Source organism: Aulonocara stuartgranti, assembly GCF_965226115.1.
Source record: "Aulonocara stuartgranti genome assembly, chromosome: 4".
Lineage (NCBI taxonomy): Eukaryota > Metazoa > Chordata > Actinopteri > Cichliformes > Cichlidae > Aulonocara > Aulonocara stuartgranti.
In genome coordinates, this window is record NC_138942.1 from 16583859 (window position 1) to 16600119 (window position 16261).

General features: G+C 43.5%; 1 protein-coding gene across 6 annotated transcripts in view; it reads left to right on the top strand.

Annotated features, from left to right (window-relative positions):
* The window catches only part of tex2 (testis expressed 2), a 30493-nt gene extending 15300 nt beyond the window's left edge, over positions 1–15193 (top strand). For all 6 annotated transcript variants that reach the window (XM_082530141.1, XM_082530140.1, XM_082530139.1 and 3 more), the window contains exons 3-13: positions 1376–3116; positions 3982–4182; positions 5101–5464; positions 6072–6367; positions 6655–6798; positions 6926–7025; positions 9091–9211; positions 9822–9944; positions 10242–10451; positions 10971–11091; positions 13331–15193. In XM_082530141.1, coding sequence (XP_082386267.1) covers positions 1398–3116; positions 3982–4182; positions 5101–5464; positions 6072–6367; positions 6655–6798; positions 6926–7025; positions 9091–9211; positions 9822–9944; positions 10242–10451; positions 10971–11091; positions 13331–13477 — 3546 coding nt within the window. In that variant the 5' untranslated portion in view covers positions 1376–1397 and the 3' untranslated portion in view covers positions 13478–15193. The remainder of the gene's footprint in view (positions 1–1375; positions 3117–3981; positions 4183–5100; positions 5465–6071; positions 6368–6654; positions 6799–6925; positions 7026–9090; positions 9212–9821; positions 9945–10241; positions 10452–10970; positions 11092–13330) is intronic.
* Positions 15194–16261: the final 1068 nt, after the last annotated feature.

Below are 16261 nucleotides of genomic sequence, written 5' to 3' on the forward strand. Positions count from 1 at the left end.
GAACGGCCACTTTGTGGTGTCATTATGACCCGTATATTGTTTTGGATTGGTGAGGGAAAGTGGTTTTTTGTTTTTTTTTCTTGTCATGTGAATGTTTGTCTTTTTTAAGGTCAAATAAGGTCAACCCTTTATAGAATCTCTTATCTTTAAAACTGGTCTTAAAATGCTGCTGCCTTTGTTTGTATTGGCAACATTCAGGAAGTCATACTGGTATATGTGGATTCTAAATATCACGTTTTAGTTTGCATCCAAATATCATGTCATGTTTGAACTTTGCTTACCTGTAATGCTTTAATTTTATTGTACTGCAAACTTCAATGTTTAAAAAGAAATCTCATGAAAAGCCGCCCAGAGAGTGAGCTGGCTCGGGGGAGGTTTGAGCTCTTGGAGTGCTCCTTCTTTTGATCCGTTCTCATTTTCACCTCTTTTCAGTATTTAACCCGCTGCATTCTTTCCCCCTTTGGAGGGTGGAGTTAAACACAGCTGAAATGTTGATGGCCCTTCTTCTTGAGACTTGTGAGCTCTGAAGTAACCCATTAATCATGTTGCCATAGTGGGATGAGTGACTGGGTGCTTGTAAGACAGAGCGGGAGAGAGATAGAGGCTTGGCCTGAGAGCAACTCGGTCTTCCGGCTACAACCTTACATAATGAGAGCTAATGGGTTGGGGAACATAGACATACCTGTCCAGTCCACTCACATTAGGGTGAACAGAAAGCTGCAAGGCTGTTCTTTTCTGTCTCAAGTACTGTATGTACAAGGAGTGCATTTAGAGCTCGTGGGGGTCTCTGCAGTTGTCACATGAACTCGAGAACTCTTTCATCAACAGCACCTCGTGCAGGAATGTGTTCAGTCAGTTTAACCGGGTAGACACTTCTTTAGCTTACCATTTATTAGTTGAGGGCAGTTAGCAACCAATAATTTCATGATGCATAGTAAAAATCTTGAAGTGTTTAGCCATTAATGTATTTTGTGCTGCTGGGTAACAAATTTAATAGTTTAATTTATACTTTTATCTACTTGGCTGTCATTCTCTATGGGTGTCAGTTTTCTACTGCTTATCGACTACTTCCAGTAGTTTTCCGCTCAGACCATTTTGTTCAGGCCTGCTCAATTCTGTAATTAAATTGCAATGTAATTTTTTTCCCCCCATTGGTTGATCTCATCTTCCCACCTATCCCCTGGCTACTGCAGAAGTGGCCCTCAGGGTACTTATACGTCTGGTTTGAAATCGCTGATTAAATCGAATTGCCAATTTGTACTACAAACACTACAGCCTCCCTCCCCCCTGCACTGATGCACTATTGCTTCATTGTTTTTTATTAACCACGTGTTCCCACTGTCTCTGTGTTTTGTTTTGTTTTCCCCCCCCCCAGGCCGTGAGCCCTGTGCAGGGTGATGATGAGCAGTCAGGGCGGCAGCAGCAGGGGAAGTGGCCAGCATGCTGCCACTCCGCCCCCTCGTCACACCCCTGGACCCAAGCTGCAGGTCCAGCGTTCCCACTCTCGTGACACCATCACCATACACTTCTCTGCTCTGGGGAAAGAGGAAGACGATGAGGAAGAGGAGCTCTTTGGGATACCCGCTGGATCTGTTAAAGACAAGTCTGTCCTCGATGGTACAGGGGGGCTTCAAGGTCCAGCTTCAGCAGCTGATGACCGGTGCGTTGCTACAGGCTTGGAAGCAAAAGAGGAACTGCTGTTTGAATCTGCTGGTGCAGACACCCCCTCGGGACCTGCTGTTCTCCCAGTTTTATCTACCACCTTATCTGTGCAGCCCTCAGACCCTCAGCCACACACACACTCTCCTGCCTTGACTATTAATCCCACATCCACCCTCTCCTCCAATCCTCCTGCCAGCTCCTCCTGGCCGTCTGAACGGCTCCCGGTCAATCCCTCCCCCGCAAGCTCCAGCTCCTCTTCACCATGCAAGTCTGCAGCACTGTCATCCTCCAAGCCTTTTCTTAGTCTGGTTAGGTCTTTGTCCAATGACGTTGAGTCTCGAGAAACTGTCCCTTCACTTTCCACCGTAGCACCAACCCACGCACGTCATCGACACTTAATGAAGTCTTTTGTTAAGTCTCTGTCCACGGACGCTTCCAAGGCTGACCATTCGGAAGGGCCTCTTCAGCATCAGCAAATACAGCCATCCCATCGGCCTCCACCTCGCAACATGCAACTCTTCAAACAGTTCTCCCAACCCCGTTTATCCTCCAGTCCCGTCATCGTCACTCAAGCAGGTGGAGACTCTAAAACAGCCCCCTCCTCCCCCATCATGTCTCCAGATGGTAGGTCCTTCTTCAAAGTCCAAGAGGTGGAGGCCAAGATAGAGGATACCAAGCGGCGGCTATCGGAAGTGATGTCAGACCCTCTGCAGCTTTTTAGTAAGATAATGGGGGATGAGTCTGGTACGGGGTCTGCTGGAAGTGCTGCTTATCGTGCCAAATCGCTGTCCTCCAGCGCGTCGGAGCTCAGCGGAGTAACAGCGGTAAATGGACACGGAGAAGGTGGCAACAACTACAGCATCAAAGAGGAGGAAGGGGCAGAAGGAGAAGACGAGGAAGAAACCCCCACAGCTAAGGGCCCAGAGTCAGGTTTTTTCTCTTTCCCATCACTCGCGCCAGCCCTCACCCAGGCCTCATCTTCTGCCCTCCACAAATCTCCCTCTCTCACTCTGGGCCGCTGTTCGATGTCAGCCCTGGTAGCTCGACAGGAAGACGAGGACTTCTGTGAGCTGTACAGCGAAGACTTTGAGTTATGTACTGACACAGAGACACCGGACGGTGATCGTTCTGGGTCCCGGCAACCCCATACTGGTAGCACTGGTTTGTGTAGTGAGCTCGATCCAGAGGACGAGAGAGCCGAAGAGGAGGCCGAGACCTTACCCGTGACTGGTCTCATTATTTTAACACAGTTGGTGTATTGGTATTTGGTGCTTCCTGTGCCACCCTGTGTGTGCTCAGTAGTGCACGGGATAATAGCGGGGTTCGCGTTGGCGTTGCTCGTGCTTTGGCTGTCATCCCCTCAGCCCTCCTCATCAGTGAGCAGAAAAAGGAGGCGAAGGATAGAGCAATGGAATGTGGCCCAGCTGGATATTAAGGAACCAGGGATATTCAAGGTAAAGGCAAAACATGTGACTTCAAAAGTAAACTTGTGATTAGTTTTCCCAAGTGTGGTGCCTATGTTCAGTTTGTCCTTACTCTGAAGAAGACTATATGTTTCTACTCTGTTATTTCAGTTGAATTGCCTTTGTTAACACAGTGCCCTTCGGGAACAAAAAGGTAGGAGTTTGGATGAGAATTCAATCTGTGCAGCCTGTTGGGGAATCACGAGGTTGTGTTGCACTTCTTCTCCAGTGATGGCTCCAGTTTTTCTTTAAGCGAAACATTTTAATGACAGCACCACCGTTTGCTCCTTATTCTCGAGTAACCTCAGAAAATCAGAAGAGAAATCTTTAGTAATTTGACAGAGTTATGCAAGCATGTGTATGTGTGTGTGCCTTAGTGGGTACTAAGCGATTGCACAGGATAGCCTGATGGCTAGAGGCCACAGCTGTTCCAAAAAGAGGAGCTCTGCAGAACATGATACAGGCAGATGAACGACAGCCCCTCGGGCACACAAGTGTGGGGAAGCGGTCCAACAAGCTTTGTCTTTTTCTTCATACTTGTCTTTCTTTGGGAATACACAAAGTCTCAGATGCCCCACTTTATCTTTTGCTGTGTTGCATAAATTTTAAGCAAGAATGTCTTTTTAAATCAATGGTATGTGATACATAGTGGAGATTCAATAAACTGCGTTTTTTGGCACTTTAATGATGGTTTCATTTTTTATCTCAGGAGGTTACTTAGTTAATTTGAGCAAATTAATTCTCTGGTTTTAAACTGAAAATCTGATGTGTGTATAAAAGACTGTGCAAAAGTCTTGAGAGGTGACTCGAGTTTTACTTCATTGTAGCTGAAAAGTCTTCTGCTTCTCTCTCGCAGGGCTGGATGAATGAGATCCACAGCTATGACCCGGAGACGTACCACGCCACCCTGACCCACTCCGTTTACGTCCGTCTAGAGGGCTCAGTCCTGCGTCTGTCCAAGCCCAACCGGAACATCTCCCGTCGTGCCACACACAATGAGCCTAAACCTGACGTCACTTACATCAGCCAGAAGATCTACGACCTGACTGACAGCAAGGTGCGGTGGCTTAAACAAACCTTTTGGTCATGGAAAGAGAGATTTTTGCTAACACCACTCAAAGACGAGGGGGAAATTAATGTGTTAAGTGTGTGTGCGCGTCTCCTCAGTGTATTACTGTGCTTGATGATAAGCTTAACATTTAGTGACATCGAGCACACGTCCCGTCACATTTGCCTTTGCCCGACTGCATGCTCGCTAATAGGTCATGCTCAGTGACAATCACAGCTTGTGACTCGTAGACTGTGTGTAAACGTAGAGTGAATATCACAGGTCACTGACCTTATATACACAGTTGTGTATCTTGTGTACTAGCGCACTGATTCAACAGTTTTGCATATCTCAAGGCACAGCTGACATTTCTCATGTCAGTGTATCACAGAGCAAAAGGTTTCATCATGTACCCTTAACCTACTCTTCTTCTCTGGTTTCCTAAAGTGCCCTTTCTCAGTTATTATTGTAGATACTTAGTGTGTAGTTTATTCAGACACTCGTACAGGAAAAGCATCCCTGAAGGTCCAATTTCTGCTCATGGTGTTATTGTTTTAATCTGAGATCCAATACCGCTCCAACCCATTACAACCACAGGGATGAATGAAGTGCTGCTGTATGTATTAGAGAATTGTTGGCCTATAGCAAGAACAAAAGCAGAAGTACATGAACCTTTCCAGCCCTGAATGGTGCCAAATCTTGGTTACTTATCAACAGAAAACAGGCATATTCTTACATTTATTGCCACCAGTTGTTTCCACTCATACCCTCAGGTATCAATCTGCCGCATAAAAATGTGAACACTTTTTCTCTTTATCTTCTTTTCTTTATAATCATTCTGTTGCCCTAGAAACACCAATAAAGAAATAAAGAAAGCACTCATGTTCATGAGATTGATTTAGTGAAGTCAGTCTTTATACCCCACAGATATACCTGATGCCTCAGAGCCTGGCTAGGAAGAGAGTTTGGAACAAGAAATACCCCATTTGCATTGAGCTGGCCAAGCAGGATGACTTCATGTCCAAGGCCCAGGGAGAGAGGCCTGAAGCTGGGGAAGAAAAATCGACAGTTCAGAGTGAGAAGGTGGAGAAAACGGACAAGGGTGAGAAGGCAGAAGGATCGGCGTCAGCAGAGGAACCCAAAAAACCAACCTTTGGAGGCGGGGATTTGACTATCTACCTTTTCGGGAGGACGGGTCGGGAAAAGGAAGAGTGGTTCCGTAGATTTCTTCTAGCATCCCGAATGAAATCAGAGGGAAGAGGTGGCAGTCTGCCTAGCATCTGCAAGAATGGTGAGCTTCACACTCTCCCAGATCAAGGTGCAAACACACACACACGTAAAGCATTTGTTATCCATGTTCTTTCTTTCTTTCTTTTTTTTACACACCTGTATTTGCACAGACACGCGCCATTCCTCGATGTCAGAATAGCCGTTCTATTAAGTAGGCAACTGCGCAGCAATCAGATCTGTGCATAAGCCCCAGCTTAGGGACTGCCAATCCCCTCAACTAAGTGAACCGATGAGTGTGGTGGGTCAGCAGGATTACAAGCACAGAGCATCAGCGTATTATAGCATCACTTTCCACAGTGGGATGTAAGCCTGTGCGGAGGAGGCCTTATACAAAGAGAAATGCCAAAATTGTGTGGGTCAGGAGATAAAGGTAGTAAAGGTAGGGCTGGATTACTGGAAAGCAGTGTACAGCATGCTAATTCAGAGTGCTGCAGTCTACTGTGAGAAAGGAATACAAAAATAGCTGACAGCTATCTAAGGCTAATTAAATTTTGAGCATTTATTATTATTGTATACAAATCTGGAATCACTAAAAATGTTCCGTGTTCTAGCATAATTGTGTCAAAACACCCCCTTCACATCCCACATTTCCTTCCTTCCATTTGTAGCCTTCTTACCCTCCCACAGTCGCAGTAGCAGCTTTCAATCTGTCGGAGGCCTGGAGGCTGACAGCAGGAGCAGCAGCCGGGGAAGCCTGGAGGAGCTGTCTCAGTCTCAGTCTCGTCACAGAGAGACCACCGCCGCTCTCTCCTGTGGCTCTACTGCAGGCTTGAAGCAGAAGATGCTGTTGGACTATAATGTCTACATGGCCAAATACGTGAGTCCCCAGGTGCCGCCTAGAAGCCCGACTGCCACTGACAGCGCTAGGAACAGCCCGGATAGCAGCCCCCAGACTACCAAAAAGGTAGGAGACAGATGGATGCATGTCAGGCTGAATAGAAAAAGATTGTCATCCAAAGTGGGCATCTATCAAAAGCCCCCCCTGGGGTCTGCACGTCTAAACCACAATATCAACTAAATCAGTCTGTTGTCACCTGAAGTTACCCCAGAGAGCTCCGAACCACTGGCAACTCAGTGAATCTTACTGAAGGGTTGCTGGGAGCAAACTCAATATATCAAGCTCAAGCTTGATGCAGAAAATGATTATAGATATTCAAAACTGCCATTCATACATGTATGTGTGTCCTTTAGCTGCGTAGGAGTTCAGAGGAGACTGCGGAGCCTGAGGCCTGGGTAAATGCATTTCTGGGAAGGATATTCTGGGACTTCCTGGGAGAGAAATATTGGGCCAATGTAGTCTCCAAAAAGATCCAAATGAAGCTCAGTAAGATCAGGGTGAGTAGTAGTAGTAGCAGTAGCTACAGTTAGTAATATCCAAATGCAAGAAGATTTCCTCAAGAGATAGAGATTTGTCTTTGCGTTGGCTGTATTTGTATCTTTTTCCGTACATGTTGTCTTTTAGCTGCCATATGTTATGAATGAGCTGACTCTGACAGAGCTAGACATGGGCTTCTCCATTCCTAAGATCCTCCATGCCTCCAAACCTTCAGTGGACCACCAAGGTAGGAAGAAAATTACATTAGGTGTGTTATTTTTTTTACATTTTTGTGGGTGCTTTCAAGATTTCTTATTTTTATCTTACTCGAGCCACTTATTAATTCTGTCTTTTCCCCAACCCGTCTTCTTCACCTTTCATACCATATCTCCATCTTATTCCTCTTCTCGCTAGATTAAGCCATAACCCCCTACCCTCCAACACTCTGTCCTTCTCTCCTCTGGAGTCTAGCCTTTCTGCATGTTTGCTCTATTAAGCCACAGTAATTAAACCTCATGTCTTGGCTCCCCCTCATCCATTACTGAAACACTGACTCACCCAGCCTGCTTTAAGCCTGAGCAAAGGGACTAGTTTGACACAGAAACAGAGCAGAGATGTGTATTAATTCCAGCTGGTTTAAGGCAAAAAAAGAGATTGTTAAAAGCTTCAGTCATTTGGGGTGGGGTTTTTTTTTAGTTTTTTTTTTTAAATTTGTCATTTCTTAAAATATGATGATTATACACTTGCTAGCCATTTTGTTAGGTATTGTTCAACTGGTCGAATGCGTCATTAGCCAATGACATGGCAGCAACTTAGTACATTTAAGCATGTAGACATGGTCAAGATGACCTGCTGAAGCTAAGGCTATAATTGACATGAGCTCACCGAAATTGGACAACAGAAGAAAAATGTCGAATGCTGAAGACTTCACTGGATTCAAATGGCCTCCACAGTCACCCGAGCTCAAGATCTCTGGAGCACCTTTGAAACCAAAATCTGTGAGAAATGTTTCCAGCACCTTTTCGAATCTGTCTCATGAAGAATTAAGACCCTTCTGAAGGCAAAAGGGGGTCCAACTAGTAAGGTGTACCTCATAAAGTGTCCAGTGAATGTAAATGTCATGAGGAGCCGCCGTGTTAAAATTTTTGTTTATCAATTCCAGATTAAGAACATTCAGTTTTTCTTGATCTTAGGTCTAAAGATTCTTGTTGTTCAGTTGTTGGAGCAGGGTGTCTGCAGAGCTCACAAATGTGTCTGAACCTATACATCCTCAGATATATACTAACAAAGCATCATTAGCCGATGATGAAATGTGCGCTTTCATCCTGCATGAACTGAACACGCTTGTGATTTCTTCTCTTGTGTGATGATGGTAAAATTGAGGGAAAGGCAGCTTCTCAATGCCTTATTTATGGGGAGACATGGCTTGATTGACAATGTTTACACTGTGCTTCGATAACCGCACAATACACACAAACTGATGTTTGTCAGTTGTGCAAAGATGTGAAAATGAGCTAGAGGCTTATAAGAAACAAGTGGGTATAACATTCTTGACGTTAGTGTATGCACAGAACCATTTTAACCATCTTAGCATGCAGACATTTCATAATTAGCTCAGAGGAGAGTCGGGCTGAAGCGTCACTTTTGCAATTGCTTGGTCATGCACATGCTGCACAAATGGAAATTATTAATGTGGAGGCAAATTCACCACACTATATGACAATGAGAGCGATTTAAAGGAATATCTAATGCACGATTGCTGTGATATGTTTCCCGGTTCTACATCTGTCTGTGGTAGAGATGTGTTGGCTCCTTCAAATTTAATGAGAAAATCCAGACGGTCTCTTCCAGCTGTTTGTCTCGTGCTAGACAATGAGACACTGTCTTCCATGATGTGTCTTGCTGCTGTCATGTAGCTTCTCTCTGGCACTGCTGTCACACAGACTGTACGAATCAATGAGCATTTACAGGGAGAGGGAAAGTGAAGAGAAGGGAGGGGGGCAGACAGAGGGGATAATAAACGTCAGTTACCGGCTGCAGACGTTCGCTGTGCAAACAGCAGGGGGATCGTAATCTGAATAATTCTCCTGCCGCCCGCTGAGGAGTGGGACGTGTAAACAGGAAGTAGCTTAATAAAGAACTGCTTCCTGATAGGTGACCTTTTTTTAGGTAGATGAGCACTACAGTTAACCTTGCAACAATTAAACACAAATCATTAGGTTGTTATTGATTTTCCTTATGCTATTGACGAGGATGTCAGCAGGCATGGGTTTGGTATAAAAAACATCATAAGTCTTTGTTTTCTTTCTCAGGTTTGTGGTTTGATCTGGAGGTCTCCTACACGGGCTCTTTCCTCATGACGCTGGAGACCAAGATGAACTTGGCCCGTTTGGGAAAGGAGGGCGAGGGCCTTGGAGAACATGGGAAAGATTGGTGAGGCTTTAAAAGTGCATTTCTTCTTTTATGCAGAATAATGAAGCTGAGTGAAGCTCGGTCTGATTTTATTTTGTTTTTAAGAAGGCTTCCAGATTTTAGAGTCGTCCTCCACAGCTTGTCCTGATTCCTCCGTGTTTGTTTTTCTTCTTATTGTCTCATTCTCAGTGACAGTGCCAAAATAAAATGTGTGAAGGATTCGATTTTCTGCTAAAGAAAACCAGCTCTGAGTCGGATGGTAATCGGGTGCATTTGCATTTTTAGAGCCATATTAGTTGTCACATGCGTTTTTCACAGTTCCTCCCCTTTTGTCGTGTTGCCTTTTCCCTCCTTCTCTTTATATACTAATCCTTCCCGTGGATGCTTACCGCTGTGGACATGTGTACAGTAAACTGGCGAGTTTGGGAATTGGATGCCTACAGTCGCTGTCCCTGAAACAATACATTTTGTTACCCATTTGGGTTATTGGATCTTTTTTTGAGTGAGATCGGTGGAGAAGTAGTTCCTGGGATACATTTAATGGGAATTAATAGTGATTGATAAGGGCTCTTTGCAAAGCCACTGGGGCCTGACTTTGCAACATGAGTGCTTGTTTATGTGTGCGTGACAGGTCAAGGCCACGGACATACTGTCTGGCAGACAGTGACGAGGAATCGTCTAGTGCCGGTTCATCGGACGAGGAGGATCCTCCAGAACTCCTCAGTGACAAACCTGTTCTGCCTGGAGCAGAGGGGTGAGCAAATGTCTCTTTCTAACAACATTAGTGCACCTCCGAATTGAAAATGGAATATTCAGAACCGTACTGAGGTTCTGAAACAGAACATTTTTCCTTTTTCTATCCAACCAGCCACCCACTCAGACATACATATTTGAAAGCTCGCTGATGATTTAATGTAGCACCCGGTCACTTGCACACATAGCCCCTCGATAGTGGGTGCTGAGTAGCAAGAGATGCCGTTATGAATTAATTATGAACCTGACTCACTCCTTGTCTCCCCTCCTCCTCTGTTTCCATCATCGACTTGCGTAGTTATGTGGGAGGCCACAGACCCAGCAAGATCATGCGCTTTGTGGACAAGATAGCCAAGTCGAAGTACTTCCAGAAAGCCACAGAGACAGAGTTCATCAAGAAGAAGATGGAGGAAGTATCCAACACGCCCTTGTTGCTCACCGTAGAGGTGCAAGAGTGCCGCGGGACTCTGGCTGTCAACATCCCACCTCCCCCCACAGACAGGATATGGTATGTTTAGAAGGATGTGGAAAATTGCAGGATGGAGTTGGTATGTCACAATCTATGTGAATGGCTTGAGATTATAGCACTGCACCCTCTGCTGGGCAAAAACAACAACACAAGCAAGTGATGAGAGAATAAAAATGTTTAATCACATCTAAGAAATGAGGGCACAAAGGTGTGTTTTCCATTAAAGATGTGGAACATTGAAGCCTTAAATACACACTGAGTTATGTTTGGCTTAATTAATACGAACTTCTTTATTTGCGCCACTAAATAGGTGCTAAGAAAAATATAATTAAAACAACATATAGAAAAATCTGTTTCTGTTGCATGCTATATATGTTTTGCATGTTTTCCTCCATGTTTTTACCTTTTTTCTCCTTAAATACTGCTAATATGTATTTTTTTTTTTTTTATTGAAATGAAGCAGTCATTTAAGGAAAAACCCATCAATCGACATCTGTTTCATGAAGCTGGTCTGAAAATTCAACACGATTATCACAAACTTCTCTTTTTGGCTGTCAGGTATGGTTTTCGGAGTCCGCCTCACCTGGAGCTCAAAGCACGGCCCAAACTCGGTGAAAGGGAGGTGACGCTGGTGCATGTAACAGAGTGGATTGAGAAGAAACTGGATCAGGAGTTCCAGGTATACACTGGGAGAAACAAGCACCGGTGAAATCTAATCTTAAGTCATAATAAAGTCTACTTATTGTCCATTTGCAAGTTCAATTGTTAAAAACGAGGAATTGCATGGTTTTAAATTTACACTCGCTGGTCACTTCATTTACTATACCCGCTGAACTGTTCATTATTGCAGATATCTAATCAGCCAATCACATGGCAAAACGCAAATACATTAAGACATGTAGGCATGGTTAAGACAACTTGATGAAGTTCAAACTGAGCATCAGAATGGGGAAGGAAGGTGATGTAAGTGACTTTGAATGTGGTATAGTAGTTGATGCCAGACGGGCTGGTCTGAATATTTCAGAAACTGCTGATCTACTGGGATTTCCCCACACAGCCGTCTCTATGGTTTACAGAGAATGGTCAGAAAAGAAAGAAAAATATTCAGTGAGCAGCAGTTGTGTGGATGAAAATGCCTTGCCAATGTAAAAGGTCAGAAGAGAATGGCTAGACTGTTTTAAGGGCAAGAGTACCTCAAATAAGCACTCATTGCACCCAAGATATGCAGAAAGGCATCTCTACATACAGATGGACTACAGCAGCAGAAGACCACCCTGGGTGCCAGTGTGGTCAGATAAGAACAGCAAACTGAGGCTACAATTTGAAAGATTTGACAACAGAAGATTGGAAAATGTTACCTGGTCTGACGATTCTTGATATCTGTTGCAATGATCATTAGAATCAGAATTTGACATGGATCTGTCTTGTGTTGTATTAATGATTCAGGTTTGTGGACTTTGGGCTAGTTCTGGTTCTAGTTGCTGACCACATCCACCCCTTTGTTACCACAGTGGACCCATCTTCTGATGGCTGTTTCCACCATGTTAACGCACCATGCCACAAAGCTCAAATCATCTTAAAACTGTGTTCTTGAACACACAGTGACCATGTTCAAATGGCCTCCAGAGTCACCAGATCTCAGTTTAATAGGGAACCTTTTGGAAATGTTGGAATGGGAGATTCTCATCATTGATGTGCAGACGATAAATCTGAAGCAACTGTGTGATGCTGTGATGTCCATATGGACCAAAGTCTCTGAGGAATGTTTCCAGCACCTTATTGATTCTGTGCCATGAATTAAGTTAGCTCTGAAGGTAAAAACCGGGTCCAACTTAGTACTAGCACGGTGTAATGAAGTGGCTGGTGAGTGTTCAGTTTGAATTTGACACTCTGTTTGGAATACACCTTAAACCAGTGGTGTCCAAACCCAGGCCTCGAGGCTCGGTTTCCTGCAGGTTTTAGATGTGTCCTTGATCCATCACAGCTGATTTGAATGGATAAATGACCTCCTCAACATGTCTTGAGGTTCTCCAGAGGCCTGGTAATGAACTAATCATTTGATTCAAGTGTGTAGACCCAGGGTGAGATCTAAAACTTGCAGGACACCGGCCCTCGAGGCCTGGAGTTGGCCTTAAACCAATGTTCTTTATGTAAAATACCTTTGGCCTATTTAGAATTACCACCCATGTGTGCATAGGAGGAACATGTAGATCCAAACAGAAAGTTTTAACCAGTAGGTTTAAATCCAATATGTTGTTAATACATTGTGCTATTTTCAATTGAATATAGTTAAAAAATAACCTCCAAATCACTGAAATCTGTTTTTACGTTTAACACAGCACCCTAACCTTTTTTGTAAACATGGGTGCATTTAGTGCATGATGTCATATCCTGTGGTATTTATCAACTGATGTTTGAAAGTCTACCATTGGCATGGCCGAGAAGCTCAAAGTTTACTCACCAAGGACAAAGAGCACCTCTGCAAACTACCGCAGCAAATTGTCCCTGTCAGGTTTACCACACATCAACATTTATCTCTGCCTCCTCCTCAGGGGCTGTAATTACGTTTTGGCCCCCTCCACAATGCTTCTAGTAAAATATAGCGCTGCGGTGCACACTGTTGTCATTTGTGAGCAAGTGTTTACATCTGGCTTTCAACAAACGCTGGACTCAGGCTTTATTGGGTTTCAGACATAACAATACAGGGTTGCTTTGTTGCTTTCTTGTTAAAAGAGATAGTTTGAAACTTTATTTTTGTTTTCATTTTGTATGTTTTTGATGACAAAACTAGAATTTATAGGTTCTGTTCCTCTAATAGTCTCTCACAGTGGTTTTCGAGTAAACATGCTTCACTGTCCTCCACCATATTTATTGCTAATCCTTGTTTTTTTTTTTTTGTTTTTTTCATCATTTCACAGAAAATATTTGTGATGCCAAACATGGATGATGTGTGGCTACCCATAATGCACTCTGCCATGGATACGCGTTCAAATGCCAACTTGTTTACTGTGACAAATGATGCCTTGAAGGATCCAGAACCCGAATCTGATGTCTCTGACATGTGAAGGCACGCTGCTCGAGGTGTTCAATGACAAGCTTTTTATCGCCATGTCCCCGCCCCGTCTCAGAGATCACAGCTCCAGCAGTGGGCTCGGTCGGCTCCCTGGTATTTTTACCAGTACTCCAGTCCTGCTGTCGCACCGCTCCATGAAGGCTGTGCTTCAAAACGATCTGAAATCTACTCATATCTGGCTATTAAAAGCAAACAGAAGAGAACAGTGACTCACAGACTGCCGATCATTCACACAGTTTTAGTGTGACATCAAATATTATGATTCACTCTGATGAAATTACTTTTTTGGGGGACATGGTTAAAGTGTGTGTGTGTGTGTGTGTGTGTGTGTGTGTCATGGTGGATTGACAAATAGCCATCCGATCCAACCAGAGGAACCATAATACCTGTGATGTACAGCTGCCCCAAACGTGATAGTTGTACAGTGTAAACCTTTTATGTGACGTTTCTAATTGACTGGTTTATTGTTACTATAACTCTTTGAGAACTCCTGAGGCCACTAAACGAAGATTGTGTATATCTGAGCGAGCAAACACCTGACAGAATATTCCTTTAAATTCGCAGGCGATTTCGCCGAAAACCCCAGCATCTGTGATTACATGTTTCACAGGGATGTCGAGACACATTTATCAACCACTCACACTGCTGCCTGTGCCGGCTGCCTGGCACCTATATGCAAACCAATCAACGGCTCTGCGTCTATAAGACACCGGGCCTGTTTAGAATAAAGGACTGTCATTATGCTTTTTACCTGTGTCATAGGACTTACAGAGGAGTCGTGTGAATTGAAGTACATCTGCAAACGCAGCAGCAAAACATTGCCTAGGTCTATTGAATGTATACATAGGAATGCAGCTCTTTAGCTGTGCAATGGAATAGCTCATTCACTAAAAACGTGCTTCTAAGCAACATGTTTCAAGCGCTCTTTTCGTGTTATGTTCAGAGTCGACAAAAAGTAATAATTTTCTATTTTTTATTGCCAAAGCAATCTTTCAGTGTGGTTTAAAGAAAGAAACCAGAGGGTTGTGTATGAGGTAAACAGAAATTCAGAAGACGGAGAAAAATAATCTGCAGGGAGTGATTTTAATGAGCAGGAGACTGAAACACTTTTAGTTTAAATGGAAACACATAAACTCAGAAATGTGTAGTTTAAAGAGCTGGGACATCCACTCTTGCTGTTTTATTTTAAATCAATAACATACTGGATATTAGCCATATTATTTAATGCTCTCAGCAGACATCCAGCTAATGAATGCTCCGTTTCTGTTGAATTATTTATTGATTTCCTTTTTTTAAATGCTGTCTACTGTTGTACACATTAAAGAAAAACATGACATACACTAGAACTACAGGATCTTTGTAATCTGCCAAGACGCCCTGCTTTACAGGTGACTTTTACTTTATATGTCCAGACATGTGTGTTGACAAGTGTATGAGGCAGAAAGTGCCTTTAAAGTAAATTAAACATTCCTCCATAGTGAGCCGCCGTGTTTCTTGCATCAGTTGAGAATAGGAAAAGGGGAAAAAAAAGTCTTTGTGCCATTACTGTGTCTGTTAAGACATGCCCATTTTGGTTTTTCATGTCTCGGTGTTGTTTATTTGCACAAGTGATGACAATATCAAACATTGCTGTTGTGTTCAGTGATGTTGCAGAATGTTACGTTTCTGATCATTGTGGATCAATAAAATCTTTTTGCTCGGAAAGAATACGTATGGATTTGATGTTCTGACAGAAGAGATGAGGAATGAGAAGCCGGAGCCAGATTCTCATCAGAAGACATGCATTTATATGCTGTTTCGCTTCATTCGCTTCAATCACAAGGCGCCAACTCAGTGAGTTGAGGCGTATCAAGATGAGATACACCAGAATGGAGAAGAAAGGTGTTTTAACTGACTTGGCATGGTTGTTGATGCCAGATGGGCTGGTATCTACTGGGATTTTCCTGCACAATCATCTATTAATGTAACAGGGAATGTTCCAAAGGAGAAACTATTCAGTGAAAAACGCTTTACTGATGTGAGAGGAGGGCGGGAAGAATGCTTTGAGCTGATTGGAAGGCAACAGTACTCAAATAACCACTTGTTATGACTAAAGTATGCAGAAGAGCACCCTCTAATTACACACCAAACAAACCTTGAAGCAGATGGGCTACTGCAGCAGAAGACCACACAGGGTGCCACTCATGTTAGCTAAGCACAATCCACAGGCTACAACCCACAAAATTAGACAATGCAAGGTCTCGGTGTTCCCACTCGTGACCTGGAAACTGATAGTTTGATCTGCTGAGAGTTGTCTCAACTCCCGAAACAAATCTGTGGGTAGAGACGTTGCACAGGTGTCATTTGTGGAAGTGTTTATACACGTGAAGTAGTGGTGGCACATCACTGGATGATATGAAGCCTGCTGAGAGTTGGACTTTAAGATATTCAACAAATGAACTTTATCATTTCCAATTATAAATATAGTGGCTATAACAGCCACTTATGAGATGATGCCGCTGTCCCATGTCATAAGTGGCATCTTATTTTTGTTAACCAGTTTTTCCTAGCCCCGTCTGCTCTCATCTGGGGGAAGAGGAATCAAGGACGTGAAGTATGAAAGACAACACTTCACAATCTAAAAATAGTATGTGTGTGGATGTACATTCACTTGACAAAAATATTCAGTATTTAACCGGCTGCATTTCTTCTTTTTAAACATCTGACTTGTGGTGTCAAATTAAGTGTTAATGCTAACAGATGTGCTGACACCACAGACGGATGTTAAACTCCGTCA